Source organism: Chanos chanos, chromosome 7, assembly GCF_902362185.1.
Source record: "Chanos chanos chromosome 7, fChaCha1.1, whole genome shotgun sequence".
NCBI classification, from domain to species: domain Eukaryota; kingdom Metazoa; phylum Chordata; class Actinopteri; order Gonorynchiformes; family Chanidae; genus Chanos; species Chanos chanos.
The window spans coordinates 2,264,159-2,284,260 of NC_044501.1; the positions used below are offsets into that span (position 1 = coordinate 2,264,159).

Below are 20,102 nucleotides of genomic sequence, written 5' to 3' on the forward strand. Positions count from 1 at the left end.
GGACCAGTTCCTTGGTCATGGGCACTGATAACTCTAACATAACGGGGAAACCAGAGCACCCAGCAATGCAACCCACACAAACATGCACAGGAAGGACCTGGGACAGCTGGGATTTCTAATTATCAAGCTGACATATACAGTGAGGTCCAGAAATGTTTGGGCAGAGACATGTGTTTGTTGCTTTGTCTCCATTTCAATCTAGCACTGTGAACTGAAATGATACAACAAGCCTCAGATGGCTACATGTTCACCATTTTGCAGCACTCCCAGTACTTCGTGAATTGACAGAATTGTGTCTTATTAGGCACAGTTATCTGTGTGTGTGTGTGTGTGTGTGTGTGTGTGTGTGTGTTCATGAGAGAGCAGAGCAGTCATGGTCATAACCTTGGAATGAGTCTTTGGAGCTTTTGAGGAGGGGCAACATAAGGATCAAAGAAACGTCAGTGCAGGGGAAAGATTGGAAATTGGAAAAAAAAAAAAACAGTGCTTTTGAAACAAACATTCAGATTTCTAAGGAGCAATAGCATGACAGAATGCCTAACGGAAGAATGACAAGAATGTGTTACCATCCAAAAAGTTTCAGAATTTATATACTTTTTTCTCAGTTTTTCATCCACTACCAATTTAATGGCCAAACTTTAAACCATCTCGGCTTCGGTTGAACATCAGTATAGCCCACAAAAGGAAAAGACAATTATGGAGACTACACATCCGATTCCTTGGCGTCTGAGAGGACAATGCAGTGTGGTGCTTCTGGAGCCCAAGAGTGAATTTCATCACTACAGACCGTGGCTTAACTGAAGAATGAAACATGACTCATTTTGAAACATAAAGGGCATCAGTTCAGACAAAACTAATTACAAAGACTACTATCAGTTACTGGCTAACACTGACCTCAGTATCTCCAGTTTACAGTGTGGATTCTTCAGTCCCACATAGAGCAACTTCACTCCTGAATCCTGAAGGTCATTGTTACTCAGGTCCAGTTCTCTCAGGGGACAGTTTACTGACTGTAGAACTGAGGCTACAGCTTCACAGGACTGTTCAGTGAGTTTACAACCAGCAAGTCTGGAGAGAGAGAGAGAGAGAGAGAGAGAGAGAGAGAGAGACAGAGACAGAGACAGAGACAGAGACAGAGACAGAGACAGAGACAGAGACAGAGGGAGAACTGTGCTGCAATTACACAGTTACAATAATGGTAAATACACTGATTATATTCTTTAAATATACATTTTCAGCCAGTGCTGCAACTGATAACCTGCTAATTTAAAAACGAAGATAACATAGGATCAGAACCTCTATGACTATGACTGCTATGGCCCCATGGCTAGGACAGGAAGAATATCACAGAAACAACATCACAGCAATAACATCACTGAGACAGATTTAGTGGACAGAACTAAAATCTAAACACTTTAAACATAAAGAATAGCTTTTTCATCAAGAGGATTCCCTGCCACTCACAGATAACTAGTGTCATGCAAGAGGAGATGACATCTATTGTATACTCAGAGCTTAAGAAGATGGAGGGTTTTATTCTCAGTACAAATTCTTGTGACAAGGACAGTGTATACTATTGAGTCAAACTGTGATGAAATGCTTTGCGGCAAATACCATGTGGCACTTTCAAGCAGAGCAATTTATATGAAAGCCTTACACAAACGGAAAACAAACTGGGTATCTTCCATCATTACCCACACTTTACTTATGTCACAGACAATGTGTGTAATATGACAACTGCTGGGCAGTGGTTACAGAGTGAACGCATAGGCTGCGCATAATCACCACATCAGAGAAAGGGGCACACTGTTAGCAGCTGTCGGTACAGTTTTATTCACAAAAGAGGTGAGTGTTCCCTGCACAATATGGTGCAACATGAACTGTCACTTACATAACTTGCTATGACAGAATCTTACTTGACATGTTACAGCCTGTTCCATACTGAGTTGGCTAAGCCACAGCACTGCCTTAATATGCACACAACAAGTGTCTCAACCAAGATCACACCAAGCTCCTAGCTGTTCGCAACAGTGTTTGCTGAAAGCATTCAAAATCCGCTGACACTGTATTTTCAATAACTGACTACTACTGACCTTAATGTCTCCAGTTTACAGTGTGAATTCTTCAGTCCAGCAGAGAGCATCTTCACTCCTGAATCCTCTAGGTCATTGTTACTCAGGTCCAGTTCTCTCAGGGGGGAATCTGCAGCCTGCAAAGCTGAAACTACCGTTCCACAACACTGGCCTGTGATTTTACAGCTGGCAAGTCTTCAGAGAGAGAGAGAGAGAGATAGAGAGAACAGCAAATCATTCAAAAGCTTCAAATGTAATTATATCACTTACGTTACCCTCGCCATACATATTATGATTTTGTAACTTGAAGTATAAATGATCCTGTATTCTACACTGCTGTCCACAGAGACTAATGACAAACACGACATTCCGAGTCATAATCAGAGTCATAATCAGATAACTAGTTACCCGTTGCCAACCAATATATGACCTGTCCACCAGACCTGATCATGTTCCATTAAAACTACAGCAAGAGCAACAGTGTGATAACTAGTACAAATAGTAGTAATAAATTAACCCACTGCATGCTTAACTGATGTGCTTTTCTCACACCTAACCCCTTCATCTCTTTTGCAGTGTGTGGGTGCTGTGTGTGTGTGTATGTGCTGTGTGTGTGTGAGTGCGTGTGTGTGTGTGTGTGTGTGTGTGTGTATCTGTGAGTGTGTGTGCTGTGTGTGAGTGTGTGTGTGTGTGTGTCTTTGTCTGTCTGTGTGTGTGTGTGTGTGTGTGTGTATGTGTGTGTGTGTGTGTGTGTGTGTGTGTGTGTGTGTGTGAGCGTGTGTGTGTGTGTGCTGTGTGTGTATGCTGTGTGTATGTGTGAGTGCATGTATGTTCAGGATCATGTGTGGTGGTGGTAAGTGTACTCCTCCTGAACTAGGTGAGCTCCCCGTTAGTCTCCTCTGCAGACGGCCTGCCTCACTCTGCCTTTGAGGCATCCTAGTAATCTCAGTGGCAGTTGTAGGTACACATATGCCTTGTTTTAGACAAACGCCTTGTTTAGACTCTTATATGCTTTTATTAAATAGTAAATTAAATTCTTTAGTATCTAAATAAAGTTCTATTTCTTGCTTAGGATGGGTTTATCAGGACGTAACTCCATCATAAGTTGAGAAGCACCTGTAATTCTAACATTAAAGTATGCTTAATTTATCGGTCTTTGTGCAGCCTTAAGTGTCGAACAGAGTTGGACGTTGTTGCTTCACCTTTTGTAATTTTGGTCCCGCATGTTTTACATATTGCCATCCGTTTGCTGTTTATGACAGCATAGTCTGTAAAACCGAACGCAATAACCCAAAGTATCATTTTCTTGTTTTCTTGTCTGTGCGCCAATGCCTCTCTCTCTGCTGTGCATGCAGCATTATCAGGTCCCACAAAGGCAAGAATATCAGGAAATAGCTGAACACTTTTCGATAATTTAACAATTTAAATAATTTAACTATTAATAATTTTAATAATTTAACATTTTTACCCGTGAAATATGTCAAGTTAAAGTCCGAGCGAAGTCTAGAGTCATTGGTATTAAAATCAAAGTTGACTTGTAAGTCATTTTCAATTATATCGAGTCGAGGCTGAAGTCAAAATCATGACTCAATTCTGACTCGAGACCAAGTCATGTGACTTGAGTCCACACCTCTGTGTGCACACACACACGCACACACACACAGACACACGCACACACACACAGACACACGCACACACACACAGACACACACACACACACACACACACACACACAGACACACGCACACACACACAGACACACGCACACACACACAGACACACACACACACACACACAGACACACGCACACACACACAGACACACACACACACACACACACACACACAGACACACGCACACACACACAGACACACGCACACACACACAGACACACACACACACACACACAGACACACGCACACACACACACACGCACACACACACATAGACACACACACACACACACAGACACACACACACACACACAGACAATAAGGATTATGTAGTGCTACCATTATATTGTACATATCAATACCACAGCTGAGAACTACTGCGGGATGGGGATGTCATTAGTCATTCTACACCTCGGTGAATGTTAATGGTATAATACATAAATATCCCTTTTTAAGCATCCCTTTCTTAATAAAAATAAAGTTGCAATTTTATTGATATAAATTATTATAAAGCTAATATTTGTAAGAAGCTGAGTAAGTTTACACTGTGTAAATACATTTAATGGGCTAATGTGAACATATTTCTGGTCATTTCTTCGTAATCATTAATAACTTAACAATATAACACCACAGTAGACAGACAAAACAAATAGGAACAAGGGAAATAATTTGTAACTCAGTCAATGCGTGTGTGTGTGTGTGTGTGTGTGTGTGTATGGGTGTGTGTGTGTGTGTGTGTGTGTGTGTGTGTGTGTGTGTGTGTATGTGTGTGTGTGTATGGGTGTGTGTGTGTGTGTGTATGTGTGTGTGTGTGTGTGTGTGTGTGTGTATGGGTGTGTGTGTGTGTGTGTGTGTGTGTGTGTGCTGTTACTCTTTTAACTGAGAACATTCGCTCTGACTCCTGTTCATGAACTGGAGAAATATGTACTTCATTTCCCATTGAAGGTCTAGTTTCCAAGCAATTTCCATCTCAAATTCTCATTTAAACTTTATATTAGGTGTATTCTGTACAAGTGACCATTTTGACCATAAACCAAATATAACAAATATAACAATGCAAATATAACATCGCCTCACTGTATTCCACAAAAAGAGAACCTGAAAATGTGGCTTGCAAACCTATCTGCAGACTAGTAAGTAAATGATCATTTATACACACATAAACAATTTTATAGGAAATTATCGGTTTATGTTTATATTTATGTTTATGTTTATGATCAGGTTTTAAAAAATAATAAATGTTAAAACTGGAAACTCACAGAGCTTTTCTGCAGCACCTCACAGCTGGGAGCAGTCTCCTACGACCCTCATCTGATGTGTTGTATTTCTTCAGGTCAAACTCATCCAGCACCTCCTCTGATATCTGAAGCATATAGGATAATGCTACACACTGTGCAAGTGTGAGTTTAGATTTAGAGTCCTTTGATTTAAGAAAAGCTTGAATTTCTTCTTGGGATGAACAATCATTCATTTCCATCAAGCAGTGCAGTAGATTGATCCATCTTTCAGGATGAGCGTTCTTTTTTTGGATGACTTTGAGGTTTCGGATTGCTTTCTTGATACTCTCTGAATTGTTCTCTGTGTGTGTCAGCAGACCCTGTAGGAGTTTCTGGTTGGACTCCACTGAAATGCCATGAAGGAAGCGGATGAACAGATCTAAGTGTCCATTCTTACTCTCCAAGGCCTTGTCCACTGTTCCCTTAAGCAACACATCCAAGGAAACATTATCTGGTACAGCTCTGGTCTTTTTCTTCAAAAAATACTTCAGTTCCTCTGTGTTCTTGCTTATATAGCAGTAAAACACATACAGAGCAGCAAAGAACTCTTGAACACTACGATGCACAAAGCAGTAGACCTTCTTCTGATGAAGAACAGATTCCTCCTTAAAGATCTCGGTACAAATCCCAGAGTACACTGTGGCATCACTCACATCAATGCCACATTCTCTCAGATCCTCATCATAAAACATGACATTGCCAATCCACAACTGTTTGAAAGCCAACTTAGCAAGTTTCAAGAAAATCTCCTTGCTTGATTCTAGAAGATTTTTTGGGCTGGCATCATATGTTTCTTCATATTTCTGGTTCTTCATGTTTGTCTGAATGAGGAGGAAATGTGTGTACATCTCAGTAAGAGTTTTAGGGATCTCTTTTACATTGTCTTGACGCAGAATTTCTTGAAGCACAGTGGCTGAAATCCAACAGAACACTGGGATGTGACACATGATGTGGAGACTCCTTGATGTTTTGATGTGTGAGATGATTCTGTTGGCTTGACTCTCATCAGTGACTCTTTTTCTGAAGTATTCCTCTTTCTGTGAATCATTGAATCCTACTATTTCTGTCACACGCCTGATGAACTGAGAGGGAATCTGATTGGCCGCTGCTGGTCTGGAGGTTATCCAGATGAGTGCAGAGGGAAGAAGATTTCCTTGAATGAGGTTTGATATCAGTTTGTTCACTGATGATGTTTTGGTCACATCACACAACCTCTGAGAAAAATCCAACTGAAGTCGACTCTCATCTAAACCATCAAAGATGAACAGCATTTTATAATCATTATATTTTTTTGGATCCAGATCTCTCAGTTCTGGGTGAAACTCTAGCAGGAGTCTATGAAGACCGTAGTGCCCATCTTTGATTAAGTTCAACTCCCGGAAAGGAAGTACAAACATGAAATCAATGTCCTGATTGGCTGTTCCCGCTGCCCAGTCCAGAATGAACTTCTGCACAGTCACTGTTTTTCCAATGCCAGCGATGCCCTTGGTGAGAACAGTTCTCAGTTCATTTTCTTTTCTGTTCTCTATAGGGTCCTGAGCGGTGGAGGGTTTGAAGATGTCATTGTAGTTAATTGGTATGTCTCGTGAACTTTTTGTCCTGGATGCTGTCTCCATCTGTAAAACCTCATGTTCTTCATTCACTCCTTCACTCTCTCCCTCTATGATGTAGAGCTCTGTGTAAATCCTGTTGAGGAGGGTTTGATCTCCTCGTAGTGTGTTTCCTTCAAATAAGTATTCACACTTCTTTTTCATGATGGTTTTATGAACCTCAGTAGTTCTCAGCAGGACAGGATCTGATGTAGAGTCAGAGACTTTGGGTTGCTGTAGAACAGGGCGTGTTCTGGATCTCTTTCTGCACTGGGGACAGACATAGCCTCCTGATGGACCAGACTGGTCCCAGTATGTGCTGATACACTGTCTGCAGAAACTGTGTCCACAGCTGGTAGAGACTGGATCTCTCAGGACCTGTTCACACAGACCACAGCTGGACTGATCCTGGATCTGACCTGCACTCCTCCTACAGCAGAGAGAGAGAGAGAGAGAGAGAGAGAGACAGAGACAGAGAGAGAGAGAGAGCATTTACATACAGTCTTAAATACAGAGCTTCAATTTTATGTTTGCGAAAGCATTTATCTTATTCTCTTTTATAATGCAAGCCACATGTATCTGACCAGACAGTTTCTTACTTTTGTTCAACAGGTGCTGGAGCTTTGCTTAAATCTGGAGGGTATAACATGGACTTATTGCTCTTCATGGACACACAGCTGGGTACTGGAGACACTGGTCTCTGGGTTAGTAATCTGTAAACATTACATGGTTGAAAAAAATGGTAATTTCTTAAAATGTTATACTTTCATAGCTGATTTCGCATTTTTTGCACAAAGGAAAGAAGAAAATTGAGTTATTATTCATGAGTTATTCAGTAATGATGTTTTGGGGAAAGTACTGGTACCGTTATGCCCAATTAACCTTTGTGTATCATGTCTGCGTGCGTCTGAGAAGTTTTGTTAGCATTTGTTGTACTGAGGCTACATGGAAGCACAAGTTGCCACTTCATTATTCTGATAATACATGTTCTTCAGAAGTCTCAGTTTCATGCTGTCCCCTTAATCTACCCACCAGTGAAAGGCTTAACCTGCCTGATAGTTTTGCCCATCTTTGGACTCAATATCAAGTCATTCATAACATTTGTTCTTTGTTCCCAGCTTCAGTCATGCATCTTGTATCGCTGTTCCTTTTTTCCTCAATGCCAGTTGTGAGTTTCTGATATTCTCTGTTGTAATGAGCTGTAATCTTTGTGCTCTTGGTTGATTATCTATGTATTGAATTCTGACTCTTTACATCCCATTTATGCCTTGTCATCCGATATCCTTATAAGCTTTATCATGTCTGGGCCTGCTTTGTGACTGTGACAGAAATCTCCAGTATCTGCTGCCAGTATTTTGACTCATGCCGGTTTGACCTGTGTTTTGTGAAAACACTTCTTGATAAAACTTCATTGTTCAGTTCATGCATCGACCCTCCAAGCCCATTCATGACACTTAAGAAAAAAATCACAAATTCGGATCTTTGATGTGCATTCAAATTTATACGGAACTTGAACAGTATTCAGACTCCAAATTTTAACTGGAAGCCCTAATTTGGCCAAAGACTGCTAATATACTACATAAATCAGTAGTTCATTTTACACCATGACCACCACACTACAAACACTCACTGTCAAACTTAAAAACATTGGGTTATTAACTTACCTTTGCTCAAAGGACACTGGCCTATGTCTTATGTTCAGTATCCCTTTTATTGCACAGGTACATACACAGTTATTGTCAGAGAGATGTTTAATGGAAGTGATCCCTTAAAATAAAGAACTTACAAAAGAACACTCTAAAATATAAACTTAAATCCCAGGTTATATTTCTTTTTCTTTTTTTAATAAAAGTGTCTTTTATGATAAAATGTATCTGACCAGACAGTTTCTTACTTTTGTTCAACAGGCGCTGGAGTTTTGCTTAAATCTGGAGGGTATAACATGGACTTATTGCTCTTCATGGACACACAGCTGGGTACTGGAGACACTGGTCTCTGAGTTAGTAATCTGTAAACATTACATGGTTGGAGAAAAAAAAAAGATGGATCTATGTGTGTATGTGCATGTTTTTTTTTTTGTTTTTGTTTTGGGTTTTTTGTTATAGCACCATAAAAATTAATGTCATTATAATCTGTATATCTTTCTTTAAAAGCATGTACATCATTTTAGACTGGGGACTTACTTGGGTACACAGGGTGCTGTTTCACTGCACAGGTCAGGGGGATCAAGCATATAATTGTTATCCTTCATAGAATCACAACTGGGTACAGTGCATTCTGGTCTCTGAGACTCCATATGGTCATCAGTGTGTCTCCCTTTGGAGGCAGCTCTCTTCTTCTCACGGTGTTCAGAAAAACTCATTTTAAATTGTCCTTCCAGTCTCACACACTTGTTTTAGCCCTATGAATCAACAGACACTATGCATTACATGCAAATAAACTTGATATTTCAAACTCATGAGTAGTAATACATACTAAGACTGAAATTTTGGTTAAACACAATCAAGACAGTGACACTTTGCAAAGCACATATCTTTACCAAGCGTGAATGCATTTCCGTTTCAATTTGGTTTAAGAACGAAGTCAATCTGAACCATTATTTTATTCTCCACACACAATATCAAACACTGGTGATAACAGATTAATTAAATCAGTCATTTTACATATCCTGACAAATTTGATCTTCTTTGTTAGCCCTCTTGGAAATATGTAACAAATATGTACAAAAAAGCCTACCCACCATTAAAGTATCAAAATCCACAAAATGGCCTGACGGGGTTATATCCTGTGTATTTAAAATTGTGCTCAGTCTTGTATTTTATGAGATTGTTTTTATATCCATATCCAAATCCACAGAGAACAGATACTACACTAATACACAACAGAGAGTATATACTGCAGCAATATACATGCTTCATTGGGTTTCCATAGAATTATCATCACCTAGTCATATGTAACCAACATTGTACAGTATTCTATTTAGTATTTCATAGAAATAATTTGCCCTCCCTGCTACACAGTCAATCAGCTTCAACAACTGAAACCACATTCCACACATTCCAACACTCACACACCTTAATAAACAGAATTCTTTCTTTTTGTGTTAACTGATGTGTCACTTTTTTGTCAGTCTCTATCACAGCCTAGGTCCAAGGTCAAATTAACCAGAAATTCAAGATCATGTTATTTTGCACCTTTTTATCTTACAAAACCAGATGGACATGGGAAGGCGCATCAATCCTGGCAATTTAAACAAAGTTCAAATCATTTCAAATAAAACACACTACTTATAGAAGTATATCTAAGTGTCAAATTTGATGAGGTTTTTTTTTTTTTTACTGTTTCTTTCCTTATATTACTGAACCTGTTAATCGATCAAATGGACCAGCTTAAAATAGAGTTGCTGCTGTATTGACCACTGTTTTCTCAGTAATGGTTCATAACTGCAACCTAAAATTCAGTAATCCTTCTTCATGATTCATGAAGAAAGCACTCTGGAGAGGAACTGAAACACTAAAGATATTTTTGGTCCAAACTGAGCGTGTAAAGTTAACTGAAAAGAGAAGTGATTTTGGACTGAAAAAGGCTAGCTGAACAGCAGAGAGAGAGAGAGAGAAAGAAAGAGAGAAAGAAAGAAAGAGAGAGAGAGTTGCTTTTTGGATCAGTGGAGTCAAGCCTGCTACAGTCGTGACTATAACTGTAGAAAAGCTCAGGGAGCAGCCTGTCCTCTTCATTTGAGTTTCTAATTACTTTCTAGATTGCTTTGAATAGCAAGTATAATAATCCAGACATTGCAGATGTTGCGAACTGCACTGTATGTACCAACAAGCAGCAGGAACATTGCTCCAAAAACAAACAAAACAGAGACACACAGAAATCTCAAGTTTCATTTAATCTAAAAAGAGGTGGAATATCTTATTAGGAATACAGCTTCTGAATCCCTCGAAACCAAAATGAAACTGCGTCAGCCTGATACATCTTTCATCATTTTCATTTCATTTTATCTCCAAAAAAAAGTACAAGTACATTAGAAAATGAGATTACCTTCTATTGGTTTACTGTATGGCCCATCTGTGGATAGAGACTGATCCATTAAAAAACATTTCTTTTGAATGTAAAGATCGTTTCTACTGTGGCGCAGTTTAACTCCTGAAATGATCTGAGTGTCTGATTACAACTGGTTATACCTGTTAGATAATGGAAAAACCCAACATGCTGATGCCTGTGTCTAAATGCAGTTTTAGACGGTTTAGTGTGGAGTTACACCCTTAAAAAGAGACACATCTTCAAACACAGAAACACGCCCTCTCACTTATGTTCAGCATTGCCAGAGAAGTTCACAACTATTGTTCACAACTGCTCACAGCTGTTCAAAACAAACACTGGAGTCATTTGACTGTGTGAGATGCTAGTCATTCTCTCACTGTCATAAGATGGGTGCCAGTCACTGAATCACTGGAGGCTCATTTTTCATTTTCTCCATCATCAAACCAGACATTTGGATGTCCTCTTCCATATGCTATCTAGATCATTTACATAATAATAATAAAAACAATACCATTAACAACAATTAAACTCATCAGACATTGCCATACTTGCATGTGGACAAAGAGGGAAGGGAAGGGGTAGGAGACAGGTGATAAGGAGGGGAAGGAGACAGGAGACAGGTGATAAGGAGGGGAAGGAGACAGGAGATAGGTGATAAGGAGGGGAAGGAGACAGGAAACAGGTGATAAGGAGGGGAAGGAGACAGGAGACAGGTGATGGGGGTGAGGAGACAGGAGACAGGTGATAGGGGGGGAGGAGACAGGAGACAGGTGATGGGGGGGAGGAGACAGGAGACAGGTGATAGGGGGGGAGGAGACAGGAGACAGGTGATAGGGGGGGAGGAGACAGGACACAGGATACAGGAGACAGGTGAAACAGAGAAGGCAAAAATCATTCACTGACTATGGTTTATGTCAGCAAAAAGACATACAAGCACACAATTAAATGTGGACATGAGATCTGATAGATCATCACATACTTATTTTGATCCACTTTTCCACACACCACAATCCACACTATTTAGAAGGTAGACTCTGGTAGGAGCTACAAATGTGAATGCATCTCAACCGTCTTTATGTAGCTTAGTTGTTTCTGTGTCAACAAGAGCTTGGAAAGAGAAAGGCTGCATGTGTTTTATTATAGAAATACATTGTACTATAGAAATACATTATATATTATATTTTATAATATTTGAGTATTAATGTTTCTAGGTTTTCTTTCAGGGTAAGCAGTGGGATAATAATGAAGTTACTAAGTATGTTACTAAGTTTAGAAGTATGGGTTATTAATGAAGTTACTAAGATATCTCTAAGTTAATAAGTATGGGTTATTAATGAAGTTACTAGGATATTTCAAAGTTAATAAGTATGGCTTATTAATGAAGTTACTAAGATATCTCTAAGTTAATAAGTATGGCTTATTAATGAAGTTACTAAGATATCTCTAAGTTAATAAGTTTCCTGAGAACTGGTTGAACCATGGGAGTGAGGGATACACATCTGGTGTTACCTGTGGACAGTCAATGCATATTCTAATGGACCTCTGTCTCCTAGTGTTTGTCGACCATTTTCTTACTATTCCCCACCCCTGCCTCCACTGCTCTCACAGTGGTAAATGTCAGCATATCGGGGTTTAGGGGTAGCATGTATTTAATCAATGGAAAATATCAACACATTGGGGTTTAGTATTATTTTAAAAGAGTGCAAGGAGTACAAGGGTCTCAGTTGTAAAACAATAGGATAGTACTTTAACTTTTGGTTTTTACTTTTTATTATTGTTATTTGCATTAAATCTTTATGCTTTTATTTCTTATTTGGTTGATTACATTACAAACACATGATTGTTAATATAAACACACAAACAAACAAGCAATAAGAAATAAATACTGGGTGCATATTCATGTACTACATTAAAAGCATAAACATAACGTAAGTAAAGGATGCCCTTTATGAAGATAATCTCCCCTGAACAAAACAGACGTGACTTTTTCTCATTTCTCTTAGGCAGATGTCCTAGTATAAAATGCATTACTCAGAGTCATGGTTAATCCTCTACATAACACTGAGTTGTCTTCTTTAAAGGACATATATGGTGTGGGTTGTCTTCCTTAAAGGACATGCTATAGTGTGGGTTGTCTGTCTTTAAGGACATATTATAGTGAGGGTGGTATGTCTTTAAGGACATGCTATTGTGTGGGTTGTGTGTCTTTAAGGACATGCTACGGTGTGGGTGGTCTGTCTTTAAGGACATGCTATGGTGTGGGTTGTCTGTCTTTAAGGACATACTATAGTGTGGGTGGTCTGTCTTTAAGGACATGCTATGGTGTGGGTTGTCTGTCTTTAAGGACATACTATAGTGTGGGTGGTCTGTCTTTAAGGACATACTATAGTGTGGGTGGTCTGTCTTTAAGGACATGCTATAGTGTGGGTGGTCTGTCTTTAAGGACACACTATAGTGTGGGTGGTCTGTCTTTAAGGACATATGGTGTGGGTGGTCTGTCTTTAAGGACATGCTATGGTGTGGGTTGTGTGTCTTTAAGGACATGCTATGGTGTGGGTTGTCTGTCTTTAAGGACATGCTATGGTGTGAGTGGTCAGTCTTTAAGGACATACTATAGTGAGGGTGGTCTGTCTTTAAGGACATACTATGGTCAGAACTGGTCATATTTCAGACTGCAAATTAGACTGAATATTTTATACAGTCAAATGAAAAAGGTTGTAGATTGTGTGTTTGTGTGAATGTCTGTGTATCAGCACAGAATTGAAGTGAGAGACACTGATGGGTCAGGAGAGCCCCAGTCTGTGTCATAAAGTCTAAAGCCTGCATAGAGGGGTTCAGTGAATGTGGAACCGAATGTATGTAAGTGTGTAAGATCCTGTGTGTCAGAGGAGACGCTGTAGAAGGATAGTGTTCCAGTCAACCAGTCCAAATACACTCCTACTCTGTGTGAATCTGAGGGCGGAGTAATGTCAGTACCCTGACCGTTATGTCTGGCAGTGTAAAGGTCTTCAGAGCACTCCAGGCTCCAGGACTTGTCATTGTGTCCAAGCTGACAGTCATCACTCTCTCCTTTCCTCCTAATTCCTCTATATGTCATCGCTATATCCAACCTCCCAGTCCACTCTGCCTCCCAGTAACAGCGTCCAGTCAGACTTTCTCTACACAAAACCTGGTCTACGTTCTCAAATCGATCTGGGTGGTAAGGGTGCGGCTGCTTCTCAACTGTCCATGTCACTCTCTTTTTGTCGGCAGAAGGATCGAGGTTTGGGTTTGCTGTGTTAGGATCCAGTGTAAGCTGGAGGGCATCTGCAGAGGAGAGGAGAGATTAGTGCAGACAAAGGAGACAACATATCAACCACTACCAACTCTGCTTGAGGCATGTATTTCTCTGTGTGTGTGTGTGCATGCGTGCAAGTGTGTGTGTATGTGTGTGTGTGTGTGCATGTGCACATATTTGTGTGTGTGTCTTTGCATGTGTGTGAGTGAATATGTGCTTGTGCATGACTCACGTTTTCTTTTTCCCTCTTTCGTCCAGAATTCTCCACCAGGTTCCACTCTACACAAGAGAATAAATAGTGAATACATGCTCTATCTTTCTCACACACACACACACACACACACATGCAGAGCCCTTTAAATCCATGCTACTAACTTGAGTGTGTCCAGTTTACAGTGTGGATCCTTCTTTCTGTCAGAGAGCAGTTTCACTCCTGAGTCTCCTGGGTGATTGTAGCTCAGATCCAGCTCTCTCAGGTGTGAGGGGTTTGAACTCAGAGCTGAAGCCAGAGAAGAATAGCCTTCCTCTGTCACTAAACAACCAGACAACCTACAGAGAGAGAGAGAGAGAGAGAGAGAGAGAGGTCCAAAAGCTAATATAAGATGGTACTCAGGTTATGACACAATTGGAAACTTTGTCAGGTTAGTGTGTGTTGGAACAGAGCATTCCACATAATTATTTAACTAATTCTGACCTCAGTGTCTCCAGTTTACAGTTTGGATTCTTGAGTCCAGCAGACAGCAGTTTCACTCCTGAATCCTGAAGGTCATTGTTACTCAGGTCCAGTTCTCTCAGGGGACAGTTTACTGACTGTAGAACTGAGGCTACAGCTTCACAGGACTGTTCAGTGAGTTTACAACCAGCAAGTCTGGGAGGGGAAGCAAATATTGACTTTAGCAGACACTTGAAATTATTGTGACACAAAACAGAAAACCTTATCTCATCTGCACTTTTCCTGTCCAATACACCCTCAGTATATCTATCAACATATTACTCAGTCTGTCAACATATTACTATGTCCAAATGCTGGCATGTCACTCTTTCTGACTACACTGAAACATTTCAGCCCAGTGTTTGTGAGACCACATGCCGATAATCACAAACACAAGGACACACTTATTCTTAAGCATGTTTACTTACTTCAGTATCTCCAGTCTAGCAGAGAGCAGCTTCACTTCTGAGTCTCCTGGGTGATTGTAACTCAGATCCAGCTCTCTCAGGTGTGAGGGGTTTAAACTCAGGGCTGAGGCCAGAGAAGAACAGCCTTCCTCTGTCACTAAACAGCAGGATAGTCTACAGTAACGTACAGAGAGAGAGCACAAAAAAAAACAAAAAACGACTGTGATCATAATGTCTTTCTTGAAGCTATTGTTGTTCCTGTACTTTTACCCCCATTCCTCTGATATATATGCAATATATATGCAATATATATCCTCCTTGCATCCCTTTAGCTGTAGAGTCTTTTTCACATTAGACTAGATTTCATTAAAGAGTAAGGGTCAGTTGGGATCAAGTTCTTTATAACTACTGAATTTTCAATGCCCTGACAAATATTTACTTCAGTATCTCCAGCCGGAAAAGCATCCTTGTCAAGTTAGTATGTGTTGGAAGAGAGCATTCCACATTCTTATTTTACTGACTCTGACCTCAGTGTCTCCAGTTTACAGTGTGGATTCTTCAGTCCAGCACAGAGCATCTTCACTCCTGAATCCTGAAGGTCATTGTTACTCAGGTCCAGTTCTCTCAGGGGACAGTTTACTGACTGTAGAACTGAGGCTACAGCTTCACAGGACTGTTCACTTAGTTCACAATCAGCTAATCTGCATACACACACGTGTGTTTATATATATAAATACACACACATATATGTGTGTGTGTGTGTGTGTGTGTGTATGCGTGTGTGTGGAGAGAGAGAGAGAGAGAGAGAGAGAGAGGGAAATTATTGAGTTAACTTCATTCTCTTTTCTTTACTTTTTTATGCTTGTCTTTGTTGACTCAGGATTTATATTGAGACGTTGTGATAGAACTTGTGCAAAAAAGTGGCACCAATATGATTTGAAGTTTTAGGTCTTATCTGGGCTAGACCATTTTTGACTTCATTATATATATGCACTTCAGTATACTACTGTTGCACAGTTTTCAACATACACAGTGAGTGCTACAATTACAGTGGGGAGGCTTCATAGGTTATAGTCTTACAGTTAAGAGTTATTTTGACAAATGAAGTTGCTCACATTGCTTATTTTCAAAATGAGTGTGTGTGTCCACATGTCCTTGGCTTTATATGAGATGAGATTATATGAGAATGATGGCAGACCCACCATATGAGCCGCAGCCTGAACAAGTAATTATTTCCCTATAGGAGAAAATAAAATAAATTCTGTTTTAATTACCTGAAAATCACTTTGCTGTTATACTCAAATACTTACAGGGCACGTTTGGTGTTTTTAATCACTGGTAGCAACTTCTTTAGCCCTTCATCTGATCTTCTGTAAAACCTCAGTTCAAATTGTTTTTCAGTCTCCATTGACATCTGCAGCAGAAATACCAGAGTTGACCACTGTGCAGGTAAGAGTGTATCTACAGAGAGACGCCCTGAGTCTATGTATTCTTGAACTTCATCCACAAGTGAGTCATCCTTCAGTTCAAGCAGACAGTGGAGAAAATTTATGCTCCTCCCAAATGAACTGCATTTGTTGAGCTCCTTTTTGATGTATTTGATTGTTTCCTGCACACTCTCTGTTTTGATCTTTATTTGCAACAGTTGTTCTTGAAGTAATTTCTGATTGGAGTCCAGCGAGAGGCCAAGAAGGAAGCGGAGGAAAAGGTCCAGGTGTCTATTCTCACTCTCTAAGGCCTTGTCTATAGCACATCTGTGGAGGTCAGTTGTGGTTTCTGGTAACAAATTCTTACTGTTCCAGACAGTTCTTGGTTGAAGTGGGTTCTCTTTATTGTTACAGAAGGAATGAAACACATAGACAGCTGCAAGGAATTCTTGAACACTTGGATGTACAAAGCTGAAGACCATCATCTCAGAGGCTCTCTGCTCCCGACTGAATATCTGTGTGCAAACTCCTGAGTACACTGAAGCCTCAATAACATCAATGCCACACTCTCCCAGGTCTTTCTCGTAGAATATCAGATTACCCCTCTCCAGCTGGAGGAAGGCCAACTTTCCAAGCTTCAGTATAACGTGTTCAGAATTGTATTTGTCTTTCATTTGGATTTTTTGGAAAATCAAAAACTGTATGTACACCCCAGTCAGTGTTGTGGGAAATTCTTTGCTTGTATCTTTGGCTAGCATTGGCTGAAGCACAGTGGCTGATATCCAACAGAAGACTGGTATGTGACACATGATGTGGAGGGTCTTTGATTTCTTTATGTTTGTGATCATTTTTTTGGCCATTTTTGGATTATTGTCATTGTACTTTCTAAAGTAGTCTTCCTTTTGTTCATCACTGAATCCTCGTACTTCAGTCACCTGGTCAATGTAGTCTCGAGGGATCAGATGGGCTGCTGCTGGCCTGGAGGTTATCCAGATGAGAGCAGAGGGAAGCAGATTTGCCTTGAGTAGGTTTGTTATTAGTCCACCCACTGATGTTTTCTGATCAATCTTTTTCACTTTCTCTTTCTCAGTAAAGTCAAGAGGAAAGTGACACTCATCAAGTCCATCAAAAATGAACATGACTTTACCATCACCATCTGGAAAAGACTTCAGTTCAGCAGAATCTTCAAAATATTCATGAAGAAACTCTATCAGGCTGTATTTTTGATCGTTCACTGAATTCAGCTCTCGAAAGGAAAGTGGAAAAATAAAATCTATTTCCTGGTTGGTCTTCCCCTCTGCCCAGTCCAGTATGAATTTGTTCACTGAGACAGTTTTTCCTACTCCAGCAATTCCCATAGTCAGCACTTTTCTGTTTCTTCGACTTAGATCAGATGGGACTTTGAAAACATCACTGCATGTGATTGGAGTTTGCTCTGTAATAAATCTCCTAGTTGATGCCTCAGCCTGCATAATCTCATGTTCATGAATGACTCCTCCAGTCTCATCCTCCACTATGTAGAGATCAGTATAGATATCATTCAGGAACTTTTTATGACCTCTTTGTGATGTTCCAATCAAAATGCGCTCATATCTTTGTCTCAGATGGGATTTCAGGCTGATTTCAAACTGTTTATAGTTTGGTACAGCTGGATCAAATAAAGCGCAAAGGTTTTGTGAATTAGAAAAAGGGAGATATAGTCATTGAAAAAATATATTCCTGGCTTCAAAACATTTTCTCATATTCCTGCTACATGTACTAACTACCATGTGTTATGGCAATATATCTGATATTGTCAGCAAAACACCATGCTAAAATCATAATCAAAACAATTACCTGTGTCTGTGACTGCTTCTGCTGCTAAATGAGTGGACAAGACTGAAGCGAGAAAAAGAGACATTCATTAAAAATGAACAGTGTCATCTCATATTATATCTACATACATCTATACCCATAATAATATAATCACTGGATAGAACACCATGACTGAGAGCTGTAAAACAGGTTGTAAAACAGCTGTAAAACAGGTTTTATGAGAAATGTATGTTTAAAAAAAAAACTTTACATGAATAATACTCAAAACATTCATTTTTATTGCACTGCAGAATTTTTCAGAAAAGACTAATTAATATAAATCAAACTGTCAGAGTGATATCACTCATCACCATCATCTGTTTGTCAGCAATAGTATAAAGTAATGTGTGTTCTTCTTTGTATTATTCTAATTTTTACCGTATTTAGCTCTTCATCTTTTCTCTTGATGCTTTGGAGACCACATTAATTGTATAAAAAAATGAAAGATTTATGTGGTATTTATCAATTTGCTGCACAACATTCTATGAATTAGTTCATGCTGAGCACAGTTAAGTCACATCAAAAGTCACATCACTGTTTTGGCCAAATCAGAGGACAAGTTGATTAATTCTTGTGGTTCAGTTAACAGGTTTGAGTGTTTTGTTTTGCCAAAACTGAATCCAGACTTCTAATTGGCCATTAGATCTACATTAAAACGCATTTAATGGAGCAATTATCATTTGCACAGTTTGTGGAACAATTCCGTGGCATCTCTGCAGTTACAACTAATTAACCATGAATAAATGCCATGGGCCAATCACAACTACAGACAGTGTTGATATACATGAAATGTCTATGAGTTAGTTTTTGATTGTTTGGACTCCACAATTTCAAAATTTCAAATTAATTTTAAAATTTAAATTAAACCATTGGCTGTGGTGATTGACAGTCTGATGTTGAAAATCAATGGTGCAGAAAAACACAACCAGAACTTTTGGCATTCCTGGGCCCCATGATTCACTTCCTTGTTTAATTTACACCTTAAAGCTCCTGCCCCAAATTACTCCAAAGGTGTGTAACATCTCAGACTGTGTATGTCTTGGTTAAAACAACAGTGTCAATGGTAATGGCGTTACCTGGTCCAAAGTCTGTAGACTGAAGTGAGAAATGCCCTCTTAGCCTGGGGTATTGTTGCAAAATGATCTCCTCTTTCAGCAGCTCAATGAATTTCTCACAGATGTCGTCCCCTTTGTGTCTCAGTTTATCCAATAATTCGCCAGACATCTGATCAGTGTTCTGAGGTAGGATTTTAAGCTCCCTGTAGTCATGATCAGTGATGAGTTTTTTCTCTTGCACATGATGGAGAACAAAGCCTGTATCAGCAGACAGGATCTCAATTAAGGTCGTCTTCTTTTCAAGTATTAAATCCATGGCTCACTGAAAAATGTTGGCCAACCCTAAAACACAAATGTAGAAAAAAACAAACAAACAAACAAAAAAAACAAATGTGGAGTTGAGGAATTCAGATGAATAGCTCTTAACAATGACATTAACAGACTGTTAACAGTCTATCATTAGACATTTATTTCCTATGATCCCATACTGTCATCAAGTGTGACGGCCGTGTGTGACGGCTGCTCATACAGGCCACTACATCAGTTTAGTTTCCACCTCATTTATCACACACACATAATATATGCGTGCAATATATATGCAATATATAACAACACAAGACCATTTGTCTTCCACAACCTTTTATTTACTTTCAGTTTCTGAGTTAAGTGCACAAACTTAGTTACCGAGGGATTCTGTAATTCACCTTTATCC

General features: G+C 39.5%; 2 protein-coding genes across 2 annotated transcripts in view; both read right to left on the reverse strand.

The window, feature by feature from the left end:
• Nucleotides 1–8,973, reverse strand: part of LOC115817112 (NACHT, LRR and PYD domains-containing protein 12-like) — a 28,586-nt gene extending 19,613 nt beyond the window's left edge. Inside the window, exons 1-4 of the mRNA XM_030780357.1 lie at nt 8,795–8,973; nt 5,005–7,041; nt 2,094–2,267; nt 895–1,068 (exon numbers count right to left, since the gene is read on the reverse strand). Of these exons, the coding sequence (XP_030636217.1) occupies nt 895–1,068; nt 2,094–2,267; nt 5,005–7,041; nt 8,795–8,973 (2,564 nt within the window). The remainder of the gene's footprint in view (nt 1–894; nt 1,069–2,093; nt 2,268–5,004; nt 7,042–8,794) is intronic.
• Nucleotides 8,974–13,407: 4,434 nt separating this feature from the next.
• On the reverse strand, nt 13,408–19,706 carry LOC115817113 (protein NLRC3-like). The gene is made up of 8 exons (XM_030780358.1): nt 19,412–19,706; nt 18,318–18,359; nt 16,365–18,129; nt 15,582–15,755; nt 14,630–14,803; nt 14,311–14,484; nt 14,168–14,214; nt 13,408–13,964 (listed from the first exon to the last, which is right to left on the reverse strand). Exons 1-8 carry the CDS (start codon nt 19,704–19,706, stop codon nt 13,408–13,410), a joined length of 3,228 nt encoding a protein of 1,075 aa, XP_030636218.1.
• Between the last annotated feature and the right edge of the window lie 396 nt (nt 19,707–20,102).

What these genes read in the sequence shown, in the direction of transcription:
- LOC115817113 (XM_030780358.1), bottom strand. Translation starts at nt 19,706, where the DNA reads ATGGATTTAATACTTGAAAAGAAGACGACCTTAATTGAGATCCTGTCT. An exon ending in AAAAACACCAAACGTGCCCT is followed by an intron (nt 15,756 to 16,364) that starts GTAAGTATTTGA and finishes GTGTGTATGCAG; the next exon opens with ATTAGCTGATTGTGAACTAA. An exon ending in TGTAAACTGGACACACTCAA is followed by an intron (nt 14,215 to 14,310) that starts GTTAGTAGCATG and finishes TCTCTTGTGTAG; the next exon opens with AGTGGAACCTGGTGGAGAAT.